The sequence below is a fragment of the Python bivittatus genome, unplaced genomic scaffold, assembly GCF_059951505.1.
Source record: "Python bivittatus isolate LINGU-HERP-01145 unplaced genomic scaffold, Pbiv_v1 ctg000310_np1212, whole genome shotgun sequence".
NCBI classification, from domain to species: Eukaryota; Metazoa; Chordata; class Lepidosauria; order Squamata; family Pythonidae; genus Python; species Python bivittatus.
This window is the reverse complement of record NW_028277054.1, coordinates 7,327,379-7,349,062: the sequence shown is the minus strand read 5'-3', so window position 1 is coordinate 7,349,062 and position 21,684 is coordinate 7,327,379. Positions and strand designations below refer to the sequence as shown.

Genomic DNA, 21,684 nt, shown 5'->3' with positions numbered 1-21,684 from the left:
TGAGGAATCTGGAAAAAAACGCAGCTGCTTTGAGGCATTCAAATCAAATCTTTATTACGGTCATAGCCCAGCATAAGGAGGGTGGGGTACAGTCAATTAAAAAGCAAAGAAGATACATCATAATCTAAAAAAAAAAAGATGAACAGCTCAAAGATATAAAAGAGATATGTCTTAAAGCAGAAAGTATATATAAAAAACAAGAGTTGAAAAGAATCTAAAAGGAGGGGTAGGAACATTAGATAGAAGCGTAAAAGGTTAGTATGTGGAAGACTATATCTATCAAATTACAGAGCACTCTAATATGGTGAACTACAGTGGGGCAAAAAAGTATTTAGTCAGCCACCAATTGTGCAAGTTCTCCCACTTAAAAAGATGAGAGAGGCCTGTAATTTTCATCATAGGTATACCTCAACTATGAGAGACAAAATGGGGAAAAAAATCCAGAAAATCACATTATCTGATTTTTAAAGAATTTATTTGCAAATCATGGTGGAAAATAAGTATTTGGTCAATATCAAAAGTTCATCTCAATACTTTGTTATATATCCTTTGTTGGCAATGACAGAGGTCAAACGTTTTCTGTAAGTCTTCACAAGGTTTTCACACACTGTTGCTGGTATTTTGGCCCATCCCTCCATGCAGATCTCCTCTAGAGCAGTGATGTTTTGGGGCTGTCGCTGGGCAACACGGACTTTCAACTCCCTCCAAAGGTTTTCCATGGGGTTGAGATCTGGAGACTGGCTAGGCCACTCCAGGACCTTGAAATGCTTCTTACGAAGCCACTCCTTCGTTGCCCGGGCAGTGTGTTTGGGATCATTGTCGTGCTGAAAGACCCAGCCACATTTCATCTTCAATGCCCTTGCTGATGGAAGGAGGTGTTCACTCAAAATCTCATGATACATGGCCCCATTCATTCTTTCCTTTACACGGATCAGTCGTCCTGGTCCCTTTGCAGAAAAACAGCCCCAAAGCATGATGTTTCCACCCCCATGCTTCACAGTAGGTATGGTGTTCTTTGGATGCAACTCAGCATTCTCTCTCTTCCAAACACGCAAGTTGAGTTTAGACCAAAACATTCTACTTTGGTTTCATCTGGCCATATGACTTTCTCCCAATCCTCTTCAGGATCATCCAAATGCTCTCTAGCAAACTTCACACGGGCTCGGACATGTACTGGCTTAAGCAGGGGAACACATCTGGCACTGCAGGATTTGAGTCCCTGGCGGCGTAGTGTGTTACTGATGGTAGCCTTTGTTACTTTGGTCCCAGCTCTCTGCAGGTCATTCACTAGGTCCCCCCATGTGGTTCTGGGATTTTTGCTCACCGTTCTTGTGATCATTTTGACCCCACGGGGTGAGATCTTGCGTGGAGCCCCAGATCAAGGGAGATTATCAGTGGTCTTGTATGTCTTCCATTTTCTAATTCTTGCTCCCACAGTTGATTTCTTCACACCAAGCTGCTTGCCTATTGCAGATTCAGTCTTCCCAGCCTGGTGCAGGTCTACAATTTTGTTTCTGGTGTCCTTCAACAGCTCTTTGGTCTTGGCCATAGTGGAGTTTGGAGTGTGACTGTTTGAGGTTGTGGACAGGTGTCTTTTATACTGACAAGGTCAAACAGGTGCCATTACTACAGGTAACAAGTGGAGGACAGAGGAGCCTCTTGAAGTGGTTACAGGTCTGTGAGAGCCAGACATCTTGCTTGTTTGTAGGTGACCAAATACTTATTTTCCACCATGATTTGCAAATAAATTCTTTAAAAATCAGACAATGTGATTTTCTGGACCCCCCCCCCCCATTTTGTCTCTCATAGTTGAGGTATACCTATGATGGAAATTACAGGCCTCTCTCATCTTTTTAAGGGGGAGAACTTGCACAATTGGTGGCTGACTAAATACTTTTTTGCCCCACTGTAGATGCTCATTAAGTCTAGTTTATGGCACAGGCCATCATCTGACAGATTTTGAGTACCACTGTGCAGAACATTTAAGGCATTTGAATCTTTGCTCTTTGTTGCAATAAAAAAGATTGTGACTTTCCTTTCTTCTTTCCTTTCTATTACATATAAACAAAATCATCCTACTTTTTTTTTTTTTGTAATATGAGAATCCAAGCAATTCATTGAAAATGTACCATACATTAAAAATCACCACAATTTTACAGCATTGATTTATTTAGCGCCAAGAAGTACTCAAAGTGGTTGTGAAGGCCTCTTGCAGAATCATCAGATTCAAGTGCAGGTTCGGATCTTACTCGTTTGCATAAATGTTAAGCAGCCAAGCCATGTAGAGGTCAGGGTAAGAGATAACAGTAGTTCAGGCCAACCCCTGTTTTCATCTATGAAATATTGGAGAGAATGGGCAGTTGAATAAGCGAAGCTGGGAAGGCTAGACTGGTGCACTAGAGAGCAGATAGGGAACCTGGAGCTCTCCAGATATTTGGATGGCTAAGGTTTGTGCAAGTTGTGGTCCCAAACATCTGCAAGAAACCTAACTGAATCCTTGAAGATAGCTCTGAAAATGTCTGGGAAACTTAGTGCTGAAATGTTATGGGACCAGAGGGAAAGTGCTCAAATATATAGGAGATATTTAATTAATCTAATTGTAATTAAATATACATTTCAGTTAATTTAAATGTAATTTTGAAGCCCACCATTTAAAGGCCCATTCTAGAATAAAATGAAAAAAATAGACATGTGAATGAAAAAGTATTCCATTATTGGCTGAAACTCACATTAAGACAATGTATCATGCCATTTTTTTCATTGACAATATGAAAGTGATTTGATCAGTTCATTGAACCAAAGACCCAGTTTGGTGTAGTAGTTAAGATGTTGGACTTGGATGGGGAAGACCCAAGTTCAGTTTCCCATTTGGCTATGGAGCTCTTGGGTGATTTTGCACTATCTCACAGCATTGTTGTTTTGATGATAAAAAGAAGGGAGAGAAGAATGCATAGTTTAAATCTTGAACTCCCAGAAAAAAAAAAAAAGTAAATTATACATGCAACAGAAACAAACAAATAACCCTGGCTAATGAGATGGATATTGTCCAGGCATTCAATGGACCTCCTGTGATCTTAAGTGGCCATCCTGGACCTTTTGATATCATAGAGTTGCATTACACATGAGACTTATCACTTGATGCAGATGGGCTACTGGTAGGGAGAACTTTCAGAATGGTAATGGTTGGCTCAGGTGCAGGGCTTGGAAGTTCACATACTCAACTGCCGGTCATCAAGTCAGTTCATGTGCATATGAATGAAATGATGCAAACAAAATTACTTCCAGCTAGGGCTTTTGGGTAAAGCTGGACTGTAAGGACATCATATAATGCCTGTTGTTTTGATGGACTTCACTTTGATGTCTAATCACTGATATTCCTGAAGCGGATTATAGTTAAGATGATGTACAGAGTCCACAAAATGAGCCCAGCGCCAACTGCAGCATAGCCAAAGGTGCGTGCCAGCCTGGAGTGCTTTCGAGCAGCTGTGTAGTTTCCTCTTCGGTTGGATTCTTGAGTCTGAGGAGACAGAGAGATAAGTGACCGATTGGTGAGTAGCTGAAACTGAGAAACATCTAGAGAAATAAGGTGGCCTGCTGTAGTTAGGGAATGAACAGCTGACTTGGGAAGTCAACCCATCGTGTCTTGTTTGTCAGGTATTGTCACCTGACTGTTATGTGACAGATTGGCAGAAACCTTGCAGAATATCATGAAACTCACTTAGATTTCATGCTTGGGCTGGGAGAACTTTTAAGCTTAATGCGATTTAATTTTTGCCCTGAACTAGAATCCTGAGATCCCCTGACTGAAACCAGGTATCAAAATCTGATCAGGTTAACATATCTTAGAATTAAAGAACTGAGTTGAGCATAGGTAGACTTAGAAATTTATGACTATCACCAGGGCCAAACTCACACGCTCTTTTAGTTGAGAAGGAAACAGGAGAATATGGACCGTGGGTTTTTTAAATAGCTCCAGGTTAGGAATATTGGATCACTTCTGATTTGTAAACATGATGTAACCTAAAGGAGGCAGATGATCTGATAAAACATCAGCTGATATAACATTGTACAAGAAACATTGGGAAACCCTATCCATTGTAGGATGAAATAGGAAAAACAATTGGGTGACATTATTGCCAGTGATGAATTGTCTGGAGGCATAATGCAAACAGTTTATTAATTTCTTTCTTCAGGATGACAGAAACTATAGGTTAAGTAGTATCTAGATGCATGTAACTTGTATTTTTTAAAGCTATCTTCAGAACAGTGTATGCTAATTGTGCCAAGCAGTATCTTCTGATTAATATCTAGAGACGGTACAGTGCTTTTCTAGAAAAATATACTTTGGTGAAATTTTTATAGAATATACAGCATATTATCTGAGGCCCAAATAGCCTCCCAAAAGCTTTTTCAGCCTTTTAAAGGACTTATTATTTACTACTAGATCAAGGTAACATTGATCAACTTGTACTATATACTCTCTTTACAATGTTAATAAGAATATTACGATAAATTATGTGATCGAAGAATATAATTAGCTAACCTATGTCCCTATAATCTCTCTCTCTCTCATCTATCTATCTATCTATCTATCTATCTATCTATCTATCTATCTATCTATCTATCTATCTATCTCATCAATCCGTCCCACCTGGTCAGGCAGAAAAGGCATGTTGCAGACCACATCAGCGAGAGAATTTCAGCTGGCGGGGCCCAGGAGGAGAGCCTTCTCTGCTGTTGCCCCTGCCCTTTGGAATATTTTAAAATATTAAATACTTTTTAAATCATCTACATTCAATGCACCACAGTGAAATTATGCATTATTTCTCTAACCAGCATCCAAACTCTTATGAGCAGGAATATGTATTCCATCTGAAAAAGGTAGGCTACTTTACTACAGACTATTTTTGAAACGATTGATCTGCTTTTTCTGTATGTTTACAAGACATAAAGGGTGGATTTGCTCTTTTCAAAATGGCTGCAGCTGCAACTTCTACTGTTTTTGGAGAAAACTACCTCTTCTGAACATCTTCCAAACTGATTTTGACCTACCAAGGCTGCCTTTCCAGTTCCACATGAAGACATACAACTTGCATTTCAGAAACCTCTTGATCTAGTTCTGCAACATCAGTTGAGCAGTCAGGTGCTTCTCCTATTTACCAGCAAACTCAACTTGCTTACATAAGATCCTCACAAATGTTTCTAAACATAGTGGTCTATTTGGAAAGCTGTCAAAGGGCTGCCCATTGTGAATGGAAAGTCTCCTTTTGAAGGGCTGCCCAAACCAAATCTGATTGAAAGATAAATCACTGTAAGATAGTGATTAAGGACTGAGGTTCAAATCCCCCCCTTGACTAAGAGTTCATTGGATAAATTTGTGCCAGTTATTCTTTCAACTCAAGGTACTTCAAAAGGTGTGTGTGGTGTGGATGAAAGATGGGGACTCTACCCAGGCCGACCACTTTGAGCTCCTACAGGAAAAGCAGTATACAAATAAGTCACAAGATTTGGCAGACTACAAATGGAATGAATGAATGAAAGAATGAAGAGATACAGTAATAATACAAATACCATAAGAAGGAAAAGCAGGCAACTAGTACTAAGTGGAGATGTCATGATACCACATATTCTGTTCCTCTACAAATGCCATCTACTTTATATTCTCTTATTTGTCCCCTTTACTAGTCTCCTTCCCTGTAGCAGTGCAGCCCCTGTGGAACATCCCACAGTCCTGGAACTATGAAAGGGGCCCTTGATGAGCTCTAGAAGCTGGAGCCTACCTGCTTTTAATCATATGATTCTGTTCCCTGCACTTTTCCAAATACAGCTAAGGGAGACATTGGAAAAAATAAGACTAAACCCCCTGCCACCTGCAGCACCCATTTCCAGAGAAGCTCACCTTTATGGAATAAATCACGGCCACAATTCCAAAGGGTAGGAAACAGCAGAACATAGTGAAGATGGAGTAGCGCAGGTAGTCAGGCTCACTGGTGGCCTGGACAGGTGAAATAAAGACATCCTGCTGAGACTCCACAAATATATCTTGATGAGACTGTTGAGAAGGTGGACCCTGATACAACTGATATTGTGGTGGCATAGCAGGAGCTGCCCCATAGCCCAGACAGGGTGCCGGCCCAACAGGCATTGTCAGTGGATCAGACTCTTCATGAGGTTTTTGTTCAGGATAAGGAGATGGATTGGGGGGGGCAGACACATTGGTCTCATAACTTGGGTTGCTCATCATGCAGAACTGCTCTCTCTTTTCTTGTGTCTCTGCCAGTGGACTTCTGTCTTGGCTTCTGATTTTCTTCCTCTTCAATTGCCCTGGTGAGTTGCTGGTTGCTTAGGTCTTCTCCTGGGTGGTACCTAAAGTCTGTTTTCCAACTCTTGCTTCTGTTCTCCTCTTATACCCGGCAAGCCTCTCTAAATTTCTCTTGGGCTTGATGTGTGCCATATAATACTTCTCTGTTTATCTTATTAAGAGACTGCTATGGATTGCTCTGGCTCTCTGACAGGATGACTTCACTGCGTCTTGCAGATCAGGAGAAAGAGTGGGTGGAATAACAAATTAGGCACTGAACAGCCAGGACAAACAGACTGATGGGTACTGGACATGAGTCCTATGAAAAGGAGTGCCACGCTGGAGTACAGAACTTCTGTTAGGCCAAAGGCTGCCACCAGGTTTATTTGGGCATGTTCGGAATTGCACTACAAAATTGGTGGGGCCACTTTTGGGTGGGGGGATGCTGGAAGGGGAGGGAGGCAGCTTACAGAAGAGGGCCATGCTTCAGCTGAGCAGACCAATAGGTGGCAGGGGCTGGTGGAGGAAGTCTGGGTTCAGGGGCTTTAAGGAATAATATTGCATTTTACCCTCCTATCCAGAATTCCCAAAAATGCAAAAAAGAAAGAGCCAACGTTTTTGCTCTGAGGGCTATAGAACGGATGTTGGTAGGCCACATATGGCCCCTGGCCACTGTTTTTGAGGCCCTGTTATAGGTGGACAGACTTTCAGACATGCACACAGAAATGCAAAGACATTGTGTCCTGCACCACTTCATAACTGAAGAATAACAGTTCTGGAGATGTTTTGGGGACCCATCTGCTCAGCAGATGAACAATCAATCTCTCCTTGAAATCTCCATCAAGAGAAAGACTCTTCACCCCTCAAGGTAGTTCTCCTGCTAAATTGTTTTCATATTCAAGAATCAGTTGAAATCTGCAAACATCATCATCATCATCATCATCATCATCATCATCATCATCATCATCATCATCTATCTGACTTGTATTGTCCATCTCATCTAAGCAACTCTGGGTAGCTCTACTGTAGACTATAATCTACAGAAAATCTACAATCTGGGAATACATTCCCATTAGATCTTACACTCCTGTCTGGGGGAGAAGATGATCAGTTTTTTCTACCTCCCAAGTGACAGAATCCAGTAACCAACAGCTCCATTTTCTATGTTCTTAATCATCTTTGTGGTCTTCCAATAGATTCATTCATTTTGCCTATAACATTCTTTGAGAGGGGCAGAAGAGATCTGATGAGTACTGTATAAAGGAGAAATATTTCTTTTTGTGACTTGGAGATTCTGTTTCTATTACCACTATCAGTAATTACTTTGCACCATTTGGTTTTGAAGTAGCCTCACACTGCTGACTTAGTCAACTCACTTGAATTATGCTTTGACTGGAATATTGTGCCAGTGAATTTTCTGCTTCTGCCCCGTTTTCTGTTCTCTTGAGCATATATAATAAAGAATAGTTACCCTGGAAAGTTTACAAAGTTTAGAAAGAATATAAACTTTATAAAGTTTAGAAAGAATATAAACTTTCCAGGGTAACTCTGTCCTTACCTTTTGTCATTTACAGGTCTGATTTCTTCCATTCCTTCTTCTTGATAAGGCACTGCACTCTAAGCTACTTTAATGAGAAGCCACTGACAAGCATTTTTGTGGTACAGTATTCTAACCAGATGTGAGCCCATCTGTGTTATTCTGTAGCCTGCATTTAATCAATTGTCTACCCAAATATTATTGGGGTATTTGTCAAAGACATAAATGTAACTGCAAATTATATCCTTACCATTCCAACTATCTATGGCAGTGTTTCTCAACCTTGGGAACTTTAAGACGTGTGAACTTCAACTCCCAGAATTCCCCAGCCAGCATAGCTGTTGACTTGTCAACATCTGAAAAGGCAGGGCTCACTTGTGTGGCACACTTTTACACTATTACCACTATCAGTAATTACATTGCACCATAGCTGGCTGGAGAATTCTGGGAGTTGAAGTCCACACATCTTAAAGTTCCCAAGGTTGAGAAACACTGATCTATGGTATGGAGCAAGCCCAGATAATGGTTGACTGCTGAATGGAGAAAGAAAAGGAAGGGATGAGGTCCATACAAGCAAAGTATATTTGAGCAATTCTGTGTGACGAAAAGAGTATTGTGCAGATATGGAATCTCTAAACCCCCTGAATCTGGCATTTAATACAGCCTGAGAGTAAAAAAACTTACCTATGTTCTGAACCTTTCCTGATGTTGCTCTTTGAAGCAATGTTTACTACTATTTATATATTTATTTTTTGCAGAAATGGAGCACTTCCAGATGGTCATGGAAGCATCTGTTGACTTGTCAACATCTGAAGAGGCAGGGCTCAACTTGTGTGGCACACTTTTCCCCCCTTAGTTTCTCCAAGGTTTTAAGAGTGAGAATGGGAGGAGAGCAGAGAACATCTCTCCCTCCTCACATTTACAGTCCAAGAAACTTTGGAAGGTCCCTTCTGAGACATTTGCCACTCTCCCATTCCTTCTGCAGGTTCATCTGCCTCTTATCTGACTATTGCCTAGTCTGTGACTCTTTCTCCTGTCTCCCAAGGTCATTCCCACCTATCATTACATATACCAACCCTTAAAGTTCCCCAAACTGGTTCAAAGCCACAGTTCTGGAGGCCATTGGGGGGATGTTTGGGAAGAATGGGTGAGGGACAGAATTGGCAGAAGGCCTTCCATTCTTGTTCCTATCTTAATTTTGGGGGGGGGGGGGGGAAGGGAAAGAAAATCACACTGCTGAAATTTGCTATTTTGCTGTCAGATTTCAGTGGTGTGATCTTTATTATTTATTTATTTGTTTGTTTATTTAAAACATTTATATAGCCTCCCCTCTTGTACCAAATGCTGAGTGGCTCACAACCAAACAATAAAACAACATCTATTTAGAACAAAAATATTAAAACCTAAAATATTAAAACCAAAAGATCTGGCACCATAACTAAACTTTCCCACGCAGCTCACAACAAGTTCATCTCACCAATCGCACCCTATCCCAGCGCTTGGGGGACAAGCCAGGTCTTGGGGGCTTTTCAGAAGGTTATGAGGGTGGGGGCCTGCTGAACTTCAGGGTAATGGGGGCTCCATAGAGCAGGGGCTGCCAAAGAAAAGGCACGCTTCCTGGGTCACTTAAGACGTCAACGCTTAAGGGAGGAGCAAAGGAAAAGAAAATGAGGCTGAAACGGTTGGTAATATTTGCAGAGGAACTTTCCTGAACAGAAAGTTCTCAGAGGCTTCCGTTCAATGAAAACGATGGAGCAACAGCATTTCAGTAAAGGCGGAGTACTTGTCTGCGCAGATTTTCCACCCTTATGGAGCAGTACAAAAATTCTCCACCCTTTGTTTGCTCTGTGAGGCCTCTGCTGCCTTATAGATCAATATCTCCTTGGAAACTCATGTCCTCTAGATTTGCCTTCAAAGGCAGACCTGCTCCCATCGTGCAATTCTTCCCTTCAGATAGAAATTCAGGCCAGCCAGCACCAAAAAGAAAAAAAAAGAAAAGAAAAGAAAAAAAAGATGTGTTGAAAGGAGTCAAAATGCTTTGCACATCACAAAATGTGTACTTCAAGCCAAAGTAGGCATTACAATAATTAGGGGGTTGCGAGCCATGTCAGTTTTTATTTTATTTTTTTCTTAAATACCGAGTCACCATTTCAATTAAGGATTGTGGTGTTCGGTGAGGAGTGCTTTAACTCTTCCCTCCCCAGCTATTTCCTATGAAAATCATTCGTCCTCCACTGCAGTTAATATCAGAACAAGCAGGAGTAGGGATGGTTCCCTAGACTGTTTGGATCCTAACTCCCATAAGCCTCAGGCAGCCTGGTCAAGGAATTTCCTGGCCACGGGAAGCATAACTCCGTGTAGAGGGCATCTGCTTGACTATCCCAGGGAAAAATAGCTCCTATTGGCAAGATATTGATTTTAGAACATTTTTATACTACTTCCCATCAAGAAAATGTTGCCATGGTTTGTAATTGTTTTAATGCTCCAACATTTTCTGCAGGGTATGTATGTGTGTGCGTGTGGACACATCTAGATATTTTGAACTGGTGAAGGAAGAGTGACACCAGTAGTGCATGGCCCAATGAAAATTGAACTGGTATCAGACAAACAAAGAAATATGAGCCATCCATAAACAAATTAAGCAAATCAGACATGAGCCATGCAGTTAAAGTAATCTCTCGTTCTGCCCATGCTTGTCCATTATATGTTCCTGTTTTAGCTCACTATAACAAATACATTGTTCTGTGCCATCTTTCATATTGACATTTCTGATTTCCATTTATTTCCATGGCTGGCTGGGGAATTTTGGGAGTTGAAGTCCACATATCATAAAGTTGCCAGTTTTGAGAAACATTGCACTAGAGAAGACTCAAGGCCACTTTCTCAATTTAGTGTTACCCCTAAGCCCACACATCCCTAACTGGTATTTTCTAAAACTGGCCTTGCTGGCTGGGAATTCTGGGTGTTGTAATTAAGATAGACAATTGTCTACAGTATTTCCCCCTTTCTTTGAAAAACATTTATAAACTCACATTGCTCTCTGAAGTGCATATTTCTTTCTGCAGCTTTCCCTTGACTGCACTTCTTGGAATGTCCTGAATATCTATATATTTAAAAGGAATATTCTTGGCTACCTCTGAACTTTAAAGAGGATAAACCAGACCCCTCATGCAATGAAGAAATATTGTTTCATCTCAGTACTGAGTCAGAACTGACTTTTTATTGTTGCTTGCTTTTTTAAAAACAGTTACAAGTGATATACAATCTCAGAAACCACATTCAGACGAACATACTCATTTATACAATTCATCGACCCTATCTGAACTGGTCCCATCACAAAAAAATAAAAATAAAAATCCCATAAATCTTGAAAGGTTAGATGATGGGCATGCTGGCCATAACTAGCTTAGTAGCTCCATCAGTGGTGTCTGCAAAGTGTAGTTAAAAAAAAGAAAAGTAATGATAGTGACCACGATGGTGGGATTAAAGCTCTGCCTGTTTTTTATGTGCATCATAAAAAACTATTGTGTGATGCACCATCTTGATATTTTTGACCACATCTTGTGGATATCTCTAAGCCCCATTGGTCATGGAATGATGGACCAGCCCTCTGGCTGCGTTGTTGTGAAAAGGCAGAGCAAACAGGGCAGCCTAAATGAGAAGGTAGGGCCTGAGAAAGAGCATATATATCTTCCAAGGTTCCAGTTAAACCCATGGGTCTTGGTGAAGCCATTGAACTGATAACGAAAAATAAGAGGAACCTAATATAGTGGGCACAGCAAAATACACCTGTGGCCATGGAGACATGCTGTGTAGGCCCTGCCTCCCCTCCTGCCCAGATATCTCCAATGTGGAAAGATACCTCCTTTTAGGCAGTGGTAGACATATTGTTGGTTTAAGATTTGATCTGAGTGGTCAACAGCCACAGAGAACTAAATGATTAAGTGAAAACACTCTGTTCACTTATGCCAAGGATACATAATTTTGGGGGGGTCAAGAGCTACACGTGGTGGACTTTTAGTAGTGTGCTGAGAACAGGGACATCTGCATTGGGGGATAAGAAAGTCAAGATGGCAACCATGCCCATATAATTGAAACTGCTCCTTTTTAACATATGTTGCTCATGTGACACACAGCAAAACTGATGGGGCTTCAATCCTGCAAGCCTGGCCACCATATTGACTTTTTTTGACACCCCCATGGAGCCATACTTCAGAAAAATAAAAGCCAGAACACAAATTACATTACTTTCATTTACAGGTAGTCCTTCGGTTAAAAACACCTCGGTTACAGACAACCCACAGTTAAGAATGGAGCCAATTGTAGCAAATTTGAGTTAAATACATAATGATTCGAGCTAAATACACAATGGTTCTAGTTGATTACACAGTACTACTTATACAGTAATACTGTTCCGGCTTACATACAAATTTGACTTAAGGACAGATCTTGGGAATGGAACTCGTTCTTAAACTGGGGACTACCTGTATATTTGATTAAACTTACATAATATTAAACAAAAAATATTCATAGGATTACACTTCATACATTGAATAAAGTCCTATTTTTTATTGAATCAATGCAATACATAGACTAATGCTGTTAAGTCACAGGAATGCAGATTCTGGTTGAAGAATACATAATTTCTAAACGTAAGAGCAATGTGACAATGAAATCAAGATAGGTGAGATAGGGGTATTCCTATGATCACATTGAATTTTACAATTTGAGGTCAAATTTGTCAGGGTTTGGAAGGCAACGTGAAGCCTTGAGGTACCAGGTTGTTCGCTTCTGATTTACGACATTAGGTCTTATATCTAATGATAATGTCTTATGGAAGATTGCTCCATGAAAATATGAGGAATATCCCTATTGTAGGTTTCCAACAAATCATGCTTTGAGACTTCAGCCCTCATATCTGGTACATTGTGTCCATTTAATATTAATGAGATTTAGAACTGATTACATATATTTTAATATAAGCAGTGTTCACCATCAAATGGGCCAATGCTTCACATGTGACCTTGAAACTGATCAATTTAACTTTCCCCAAGCTCTTTTTTCAGCCTGGGGTTGATATGGATCAGAATTCGGGATCACCTATGGCATTCGTCATTTGAGCTACCATTAAGTAGAATTTTCAGACCGCCCAATGTTGTCTCCAATGGAATATGGGGTAGCTCCTGTTGCTGGTCCACCAAGCATGTGTGAACTAGTTTACAACATGGGAGGTCTGAAGGACACGCCTATGGTTGGATTCTGTACCACGAGATTTACAAGATTGATCTTAATTCAAAAAATATGACTGCAGTTTGGATAGCGTTGATTTCTGACTTCTCTTCTGTGTACCGAGAAGGGAAGTTGTTTAGGATATTACGGTGTCTTCTAGGGTTTGAATTGTACAGAGCCGAACTGATTAGTCGTTGATGTTGAGACAGCAGCAGCAGCAGCTGCAGTGGATAAAACAATAGCCAAAATAATAACCAGAATGATGGTTGAAAGTCCCACCCCGAGCGCCGTGTGATCCAAAATGAGTGCCAGCCTGGAATTTTTCCGAGCAGATATGAAGTCTCCCCGCTGATTGTCATTTTGAGTCTGGGGGGAAAGAGGTCAGGAAAAGATTATTGAAACCTATACAGTTGGGTGGCCATGGGCATGTGGGGGAGCAAGGAGGAGACAAATGACAAAACGTGCATAATTTATTATAAAGATAGCAAAAGTGAAGGGAAAAGGAGAGAGGAAAAAAGAGCAAGAAAAGAAAATATATAAGGAAGGAGCAAAGGGAGGAAAAAACAGAAATGAACTACACACAGAGTGAAACATAGTGTTTATTATATATGTGTGCATGCAAACACTGATCGTGTTGCGGAAGGACAAGATAAGCTTGGGTCTCAAAATAATTCAGCTGAATCCCTCCTTCACTAAACGAATGTGCTGCATTAAACTGAATTGGGTGCCTTCAAGCTGGTTTATCTGTTTGGTGCAGTTGTGCACGCGCCCTTTTTTTCAAATCAAATTCTTTGATAATTACACCGATCGATTTAGCTCATCAGATTGAATAGAGGGTTCCCATGGGACTCAGGGTGATGTGAGGCTTTTCCAGGCAAGTTGAACTGGAAACAGATAAACAGCAACTACTGATAAGTAGATTTAGTGCAGAAAAAGACTCTATTAGAAAAGGAGTCCAGTGACCGCTGGGTATTAAATGCAGAACCTATTTATGGTGAAATCATGTTCAAACCCTCGCATGTCTTTCTCCCATCTGTCGGAGGCTAGAAACCACTGCCAATCTCTGTGAGCCACAAAGGGTAGTTTCCAGCTGTCTCTTGTTCTGGTAACAGACTGATCTGGTATCAAGATCTTTACTTTGATCTTTAAGGAAGCAGGACTCATGGGTTAATTGCACACCCTTACTAATCATGGCATCAACATTCCTGCTAAACCTCCTTGCTCCTGTTACAGATATTCACACCATCTTGCAACTTTTCAGAATATCTCTCCCGCTCAGGTCTTCTATCAGACAGGGCAAAAAGATGTGAGCCCTTTGAAGCAGTCCAGTTCAGGAAACAGATTCCACAAGTTTGCCTGGAACTCTGCTTGATTGATATAGGCTACACTACCAGATTATTGAAAGTCTGGGTGTTTCTCTTCCCTCCCTCTTATATCTCAGGGAGTTAGGGTATTTTGAGTTTCTTTCTCACGCTTTCCTTGTTTCCTGGGTTAAAACATGTTTTTGTAACTGTTGCTGCATAGTTTCTCCGAGGTCATCTCTGTGATTTTCTGCCTATGAGGAGAGTTTTCTCATTGATCCGATGCCCATCCTATATTGTTGCAACTCAAGGGAAAAAACCCTAAAAATATGTTTTTCTCATAATAGCATCATAATAAAGAGATGTCAAAGGGTACCTCCAAGAGACCCAACTGTAGTATTTTCTATTCTTCCAGCAGAGATATACAGGCAGCCACTAAATCACCTGGTGAGTTTCCATGGCTGATTATGGACTCAACCTGGGCTTTCATGGTGCTTCTCCAATAACCTAATTATTACCTTTTACTTGTCTGTTCATTTCTTTCTTTCCTTTGTCATATACCACCCTGTTAGGGTGGTTTATAAGATCACAAGAGAAAAATAATGCAGGTTTAATGCACCTCTCTGATGTATACCCTACCCTTAAAAAAAAAAAATCACAATGGTTTGGTATCTGAAAGAGAAACACTTAAAAAAAAATGATGTGGCCCATAACAACAACATGTTTGCTAGAAAGGATCATATTCTATTACACTTCATCAAATCCATTCATGCTTCTGGTTGTAATAAATAATGCTATAGTGAACAATAACATCAAATAATCAGGGAGTTCAGTTAAGGCAATCAGTAGATCTGATTGTGCACTGAAAGAAGCTCTTATCTCTGCAATGTTAGTTTTCCTTCTTTTGACTGTATTTGATCTACCATATGAGTAAGGACTTGTGTTAACAAACTTTGTACAATTTATTCCCTTTCTCTTTTTCTTGCTCTCTTCCCCTTTACTCCCTCTCCTTGTACAGTGCTGCCCTGCTTCACACTTCAATGCAACATGTGCTGGCTACTTTACCTCTGACCAAGACTAATCCGGCATTGACTACATTCATCATCATCTCAACAAAGTTACCAATGGTTACTTCTCTCTCACTGAAGCTCACCTTTATGGAGAAAATCAAGGCAGCGATGCCCAAGGGGAGGCAGCAGCAAAGGAGGGTGAAGATGGAGTAGCCCAGATAATCTGGTACATTGGCGGGCTGGACATTTGAGATGATGATGGTCTGTTGAGGCTGGACTGGTATGACTCCGGGAGGTCCGGCGTAAGGTTGGTATTGGTTTGGCATAGAGGGAGGTGCCCCGTAGCCCATTGGAGGTTGTGGACTAGCAGATGAGTTCATCGGACCAGGGTAAGGGGCTTGATTCAAATGAGCTGTCTTCTCATTCTCTGGGTTGCTCATATTGCAGATCTGGTCTCCTCTCCTTCCCTTCTTTGTAGTTCTATAAATACCTGCCTTGCAGGTTCCTCTTTTCAGATTCTCCCAAAGTCCTGCTGATCTTCCTCTTTCCTAGGTTGCACTTTCAATCCAGACTCCACTGCTTTGCTATGGACTGAAACTTCGTTGTCTGGAGGTTTGGTTCCAACAGATGGTTACTCTGTTCCCCTCTTAGAATATGATGTGTGTGGTGTGGGGAAATGTGGCAATAAATATGTCTGAGGGATGGTTCTCTACTGGGTGGGGCAACACTGGTAAGGGAAGCACTTTGTCCTAACAGCAGATAATGTAATTTCAGTTTCTCAGTTTTTATTTTTTATTTTTTGTGATAACAGAAGCCCCTCCTACCAAGCATCCCTACTACTCCACAACTGAAAATAGGGACAGGTTCTGAACACCCCATACATTTATTTCTGGGCTCAGTGTTTCCCTCCACCATCCTTATTTTCACTTATTGTTGAAGTTGTTCGCACTGGCTGGATTTATTGATTTACAGTTATCCTTGCCTCCCACTAACTGGGAAAAAAACAAAAAACAAAACTGTCACCAAACCTATAAGGATGTCATTGAACAAAATTCCCTCTAGGCCATGGACATGTGTCTCCTGCAATTGTCCTACAAGGTAGGCCAGGCAATAAATAGAGATGTACAATGCAGGGCTGATGTAGCCATGAAAGTCTTGAGTGCAGTCCCAGCAGCTCAAAAGTTGCCTGTGAACTGCAGTTCTAAAGTCAGTTTGTTAGGGCAACCAGGTCTCAGCTGCAAGCATCAGGACAGCAAGGGGAGCACAGCAGAAAGACAAGCTCTTTGCTGCCATCTAGTGTCATGTGGAGTATTGCAGCCCATACATGTTAACTCTAGCTTTGCACCACACCCTAGATTATGCAAAAAGGGGGCTTGCTAGTTTGCAGTTCAGAGAGTTGTGGGAAAGCCAACTATCCCTATTTTGTCAGTTATCAAGGTGGTGATCAGATGCCTTGAAGTTGGTTCTTTCAGAGCCAGAGACAACGCACGCCAGTAGGTAGGGAGATTTTAAGCTTTAGGGTTAACTCGAGCAGACCGATTTAAACAGAAACACCAACGTAAAAGCATATAACATATAAAAACATAGCATACAAAATCTCCCTGGCTGCTGGGAGCCCCAGTTTCATAACAGCGGAGACAGCCCAAAACGGCCCAAATCACACAGCTCCTGGTGCCAGCTCGTGTCCACGCTCCAAGCTCCGGGGCAACCTGAATGTTTTTATCAAGGTCTGGCCTTAAAACCTCATGACTTTATTTCCATGGTACCAAGACTGCAGAGCCTGACCTTGGCTAGATAGTGTATCTGCTCATCACGTGAACCCAGAGCCTGGGACCTGTAGATAAGCCAGTGTTAACATAAGGAGTCTCAAAGTCCTCCTCTACAACTGTGTGAAGATTCCTCCCTCCCACGCCTCGCAGGCCAGAGTGAAAAACAAGTCAGCTAAACATTATTATGACTCAAAGTGAACTCTAAAACTTCTGTACTCTTCTTAATAGGAAGGAGAAATGAAAAAAAAATAGGTCACCTCACTCCTCGAAATACAGTGGTCTTCTGCGTTCCCCCACATTGCATCAGCGTGTTAGGTGAAGCCGAGCATCACATTAAACCATAATATACTTTGTTAGGGCCCTGTGAATTCAGAAACTGTGTTTTGTAATTCTGGATTCAGGATCTGATGTCACTGCCAGGACTTCACATTAATTCACAATATATTTTATTTGTTCGGACACAGCATGTTATGTGAACACAGCAACAGCCTTTTGTTAATCCATGTTTAGCAAATTGAAGGTTTAGCATCTGCCCTTTGGAGTATCTCCCCCCTCTCCTGATTTGGATGGTCCCCAATTGCCCACCTATAAGCAATCTTCAAAAACCTGTTTTTCCCCCAGACCTTGGGTTTGTATATTGGGAGGGCCTCCTTGGATGATGTGATGTGGCTTGGATTATGTTGTCTCTCACATGTTGGCTGTTTCCCCCCCCAATATATTGTTCTTTAATTTGTGAAGCCCCCCGAGCCATTTTGAAGTTGGGCAGTCTAGAAATTTAACAGATAAATGAATGAACAAATAAACTGAGTCAGCTTTAACATGACAGAAGAGGGAAAAATGACTAAATACATGAGGATGGTTTATATTAACAGCATTGACTTAATTATACTATAATTTGCATGTCAATGAAAAAGAAGCATCTTTTAAAAATAAATATTTAAACATACAAGAACATATTTAAATATTTAAATGTGTTATTGTATATTTAAATATTTATTTAAATAGACAACAGTCGTTCACAAGATGGGCAGTGACAAATCTGATAAATAACTAAATAAGTAAGTAAATACATGCCTTGTTCTCACCCCACTCTAGCAGAAGGTTCTTCCTACCTTAATTGCTGCACTCATCTCCCTGGATCCTGAAGAAGGAGAATACTTGGGGATATTTTACCCGGGAAGCAGCAAAACCTTTGGCAAAGTATGTTGTGATGTTTTCCTTCATAAAATGGTAAAAAGAGGAGTTAGATGGTACTACTGTTGGATGGACTCAGAGTTAGCTGAATGATGGCACCCTAAGAGTGGTCATTAATGGCGTCACTTCAGCTTGGAGGGAAAGATTGAGTGGAGGAACATACACCAATGTCCAGGGCCCCACGTAGTTTGCCATTTTTATCCTTGGATGAAAGGAATTGAGGGGACATTTATCAAGTCTCCAGGTGACACAAAGCTGGGAGGCATGCCTACTACTTTAGATGAAACGGAGAAGATTCAAAAAGATCTAGACAGGCTTGAGCAGTGGACCAAAAAGAATAGGATGGCACTTAATAGGGAGAATATCAAGTTCTGAATCTGGGTAGGAAAAATGTAAGGGACAAGCATAGTATAGAGGAGACATGGTTTGGCAGGAGAACATGTGAAAGGGATCTGACTGTTCTTGATAACCCAAGTTAAATATGAGCCATCAGTGTGATGCTATCTTGGAGTACATTAAAAGGAAGATAGAGCCCAGATCATGGGAATATAGTCTTCCCTGGTCAGATCTCCTTGGGTGTTCTGTGCCCAGTCCTGGGCATCATGGTTCAAAACAGTGTGGTAATTTTCAGTTATTGTGACAATCAGGGAGCACAGTGTTGCCACTTTCATCCTCATCACCATGACTCATCAGGCATGGGTTGGCATATGTTATTCTATGGGCTCAAACCTTCTATCAGGAATTGAACCCACAGCTCTTTGGACTTTAGATGCCTATATGCGGTGCATTAGCAGCTACTCAGGTCCTGGTGCTCAGCAGGTGCGGGAAAGGATACGGGGAGATATGGGAAGAGTTTTCCAATATTTGCAAAGCTGTCACAGAAAAGGAAGTGACTTTCTTCTTTATTACCTCAGGGGACAGCACCAGAACCAGTGAGCTAAAAGTACAAGGAAGGAAGTTCAGATGAGTCATCCGGAGGAACTTCTGAACTCTATGAACTTTTTTTTAAAGTAAATTTTATTAAAAGTTTTAAAAAGAAGATAAAAACTAGCAAAAGCGAATATAAAGTCAAGAAAAAGAAGAAAGGAAAAGGTTTTTTAAAAAATAAAATGTATTAAAAGTTTTTAAAAGAAGATACAAACTGACAAAAACTAATATAAAGTCAAGAAAAAGAAAGAAGGAAAAGAGAACTGTATGTACTGTGAGTCAGTGGAACTAGCTGCCTACGTGATGTCATAAATTCTCCTTTGCTAGGGATTTCCCAACAGAAGCTGGATGATCACCTGTCAAAAATGCTATAGTGAATCCTGCATGGAGCATGGGGTGGGACTAGGTGACCTCTGGGGATCACTTGCAACTTTATGATTTTATTACTCTGGGATTGTTTGAACTACCAGCCTACATTCCAGCGTTGCTTGAGTTTGTGTTTCTCCTCTTTTCTCCTCCTTCGTGAGAATAAGTAGCATGATCTAGGAAGCTATAAAAACATATTCTGGGAAGTCTAAACATAGGGACTGGCTTTAGTCCTTTGATGAAGAAGCCAGGGAGTCTTGGTGGGGTTGCTAAATTGCTGACTCCTGCTTTTGAGCATCTACCAAAGCAGCCCAGGTGTGCTGAGTGTTGCCCTTCCGATATGAAAAAGCATTTATGTTTCCTTATAGTTTTCAATGATTAGCTCAAACTGAAAAGATGCCATGATAATAGAAGATAAGAGAGTCATGTGGGCATGGACAAAATTAGCCATTTGTATTTGCACAATAAACCAAATCATATGTCCTGGGCTTGCCATTCACTAAGGTACACACACACATTGACTAAGGTTATAGTGAATCAAACTTGATATCTTGCGTGAATACAGCTCTTAGGGTCTGCAACTGACCCAGTTAAGCTTGTCGTGAGAACTCAGCTAGGTGGTTATCTTATTTAATCTAATGAAAACTGGCCCAAGTTCACCAACTGAACATGAGCCAACAGTGTGATTCAGCTGCAAAAAGAGCAAATGCAATCCTAGGCTAGTTTAAGTGAAACCGCTTGAGACAAGTGATTGTTCCTCTCTATTTTGGACTGGTCAGATCAGAATACTGCATCCAATTCTGGGCTCCGTATTTTTGGGAGGACATTGATGGACTGGAGTGTGTCTGGAAGAAGGCAATCAACAGTGACGCAACTTTTTTGAAATGGTGCTTTCCTTTTCACCCAGCTCATATTTGAGATCTGAGCCATGCAGGAGAACATTAAAATGCTAAGCCAGGTCATCAGCATGTCATGAAGAAGTTTAGAAGTGAGTGAAACCCTTCTTCTTTAATAATGCAGTTTCTCGCTGTTTTATAAGCAGCAGCAGGGCAGGGCAGGGCAGGGCAGGGCAGGGGAATTGCCATAATAAAATTCTCCATGAAATGATGGCCAGCGCTATGTAATATTTGCTTTACTGTTCTAGGACAATTCTGTTACATTAGTTAAGATGTTCCTTGGGCATACTGATGAATTTTAAGTTCAAGGACCCTTCAATAATATGTAAGGTGGCTAAATTTGCATTATGAGTGTGCAAAACGTGCAAGCAATTAGTTAAGTTGCATTCTACTTAGGGCAGCTATGTTTTACTGCTGCAATGCTATAATTTGCTTCATTTTTAAATAGTGTATTATTTTAGAGTTTTTTTTGGTCTGAGGCTGTAAATAAAAGTTGATTAGATTAGATCATTGAATTCAGCCAGAAAATACCATAGGAGGGGCATGCTGGCTGGGGAATTCTGGGAGTTGAAGTCCACACACCTTAAAATAGCCAAGTTTGAAAAACACCATACCAAAGGATCTCTCCCAAAGCAAACTGCAAATTGCAAAGTTATTCCCACATCCCCCACTGAGAGTAGTGGAGGGAGGACCCACAGTCCTTTCCACAGGAATAGCAAGAGCTAACAGAATATACACACCGATTAAGGTGTTGAGATTAACATTAATTCCATTGAGAATCTTGGCTGGAGCAAAGATGGGTATTTCCCCTCCAGCAGACCCCCAGATGGATGGTTGCTAGCCAGAACAAATTCCTGCTGATGTATGGCCAGGTTGGGTGGTGGTGGAATTAATGGCTGTACAATCAAAACAGGTAGTAGGAAAGAATTGTAAATTAAGCAGTATGGAATAGCCTTCTTCAGTCAATCTCCATCTAAATTGTTGGACAGCGTTATCCTTTAATTTCTTCTGAAATAATAAAAATAAAAAAGGGAGGGAAGGCTTAGGTGAGCCATTTCTTTATTTTCATCATGCAATATTTATTTCAGCCATCAGATGTTAATCCCACGGTTGTGTTCCAAAGAGAAAAGCAAAGACTGTTTCAAGAAAACACA

General features: G+C 40.9%; 1 protein-coding gene and 1 long non-coding RNA gene across 4 annotated transcripts in view; one reads left to right on the top strand and one right to left on the bottom strand.

Annotated features, from left to right (window-relative positions):
• Positions 1 to 21,660, top strand: part of LOC112540789 (uncharacterized) — a 34,397-nt gene extending 12,737 nt beyond the window's left edge. For 2 of the 3 annotated variants that reach the window (XR_015795999.1, XR_003084845.2), the window contains exons 3-5: positions 15,387 to 15,685; positions 18,243 to 18,347; positions 19,256 to 21,660. This is a non-coding gene — a long non-coding RNA (uncharacterized LOC112540789). The remainder of the gene's footprint in view (positions 1 to 15,386; positions 15,686 to 18,242; positions 18,348 to 19,255) is intronic. The other variant, XR_015795998.1, reaches the window with a different exon arrangement.
• Positions 11,031 to 16,099, bottom strand: LOC107326157 (uncharacterized). Its single transcript, XM_015888295.3, has 2 exons — positions 15,522 to 16,099; positions 11,031 to 13,433 (listed from the first exon to the last, which is right to left on the bottom strand). Exons 1-2 carry the CDS (start codon positions 15,816 to 15,818, stop codon positions 13,224 to 13,226), a joined length of 507 nt encoding a protein of 168 aa, XP_015743781.1. The 5' UTR covers positions 15,819 to 16,099; the 3' UTR covers positions 11,031 to 13,223.
• Positions 21,661 to 21,684: the final 24 nt, after the last annotated feature.

Bases quoted from the DNA above. Each gene is read 5' to 3' on its own strand.
- LOC107326157 (XM_015888295.3), bottom strand. From the start codon at position 15,818: ATGAGCAACCCAGAGAATGAGAAGACAGCTCATTTGAATCAAGCCCCT. The intron at 13,434-15,521 runs GTGAGCTTCAGT...CTTTCCCCCCAG, and splicing joins CCTTGATTTTCTCCATAAAG to ACTCAAAATGACAATCAGCG.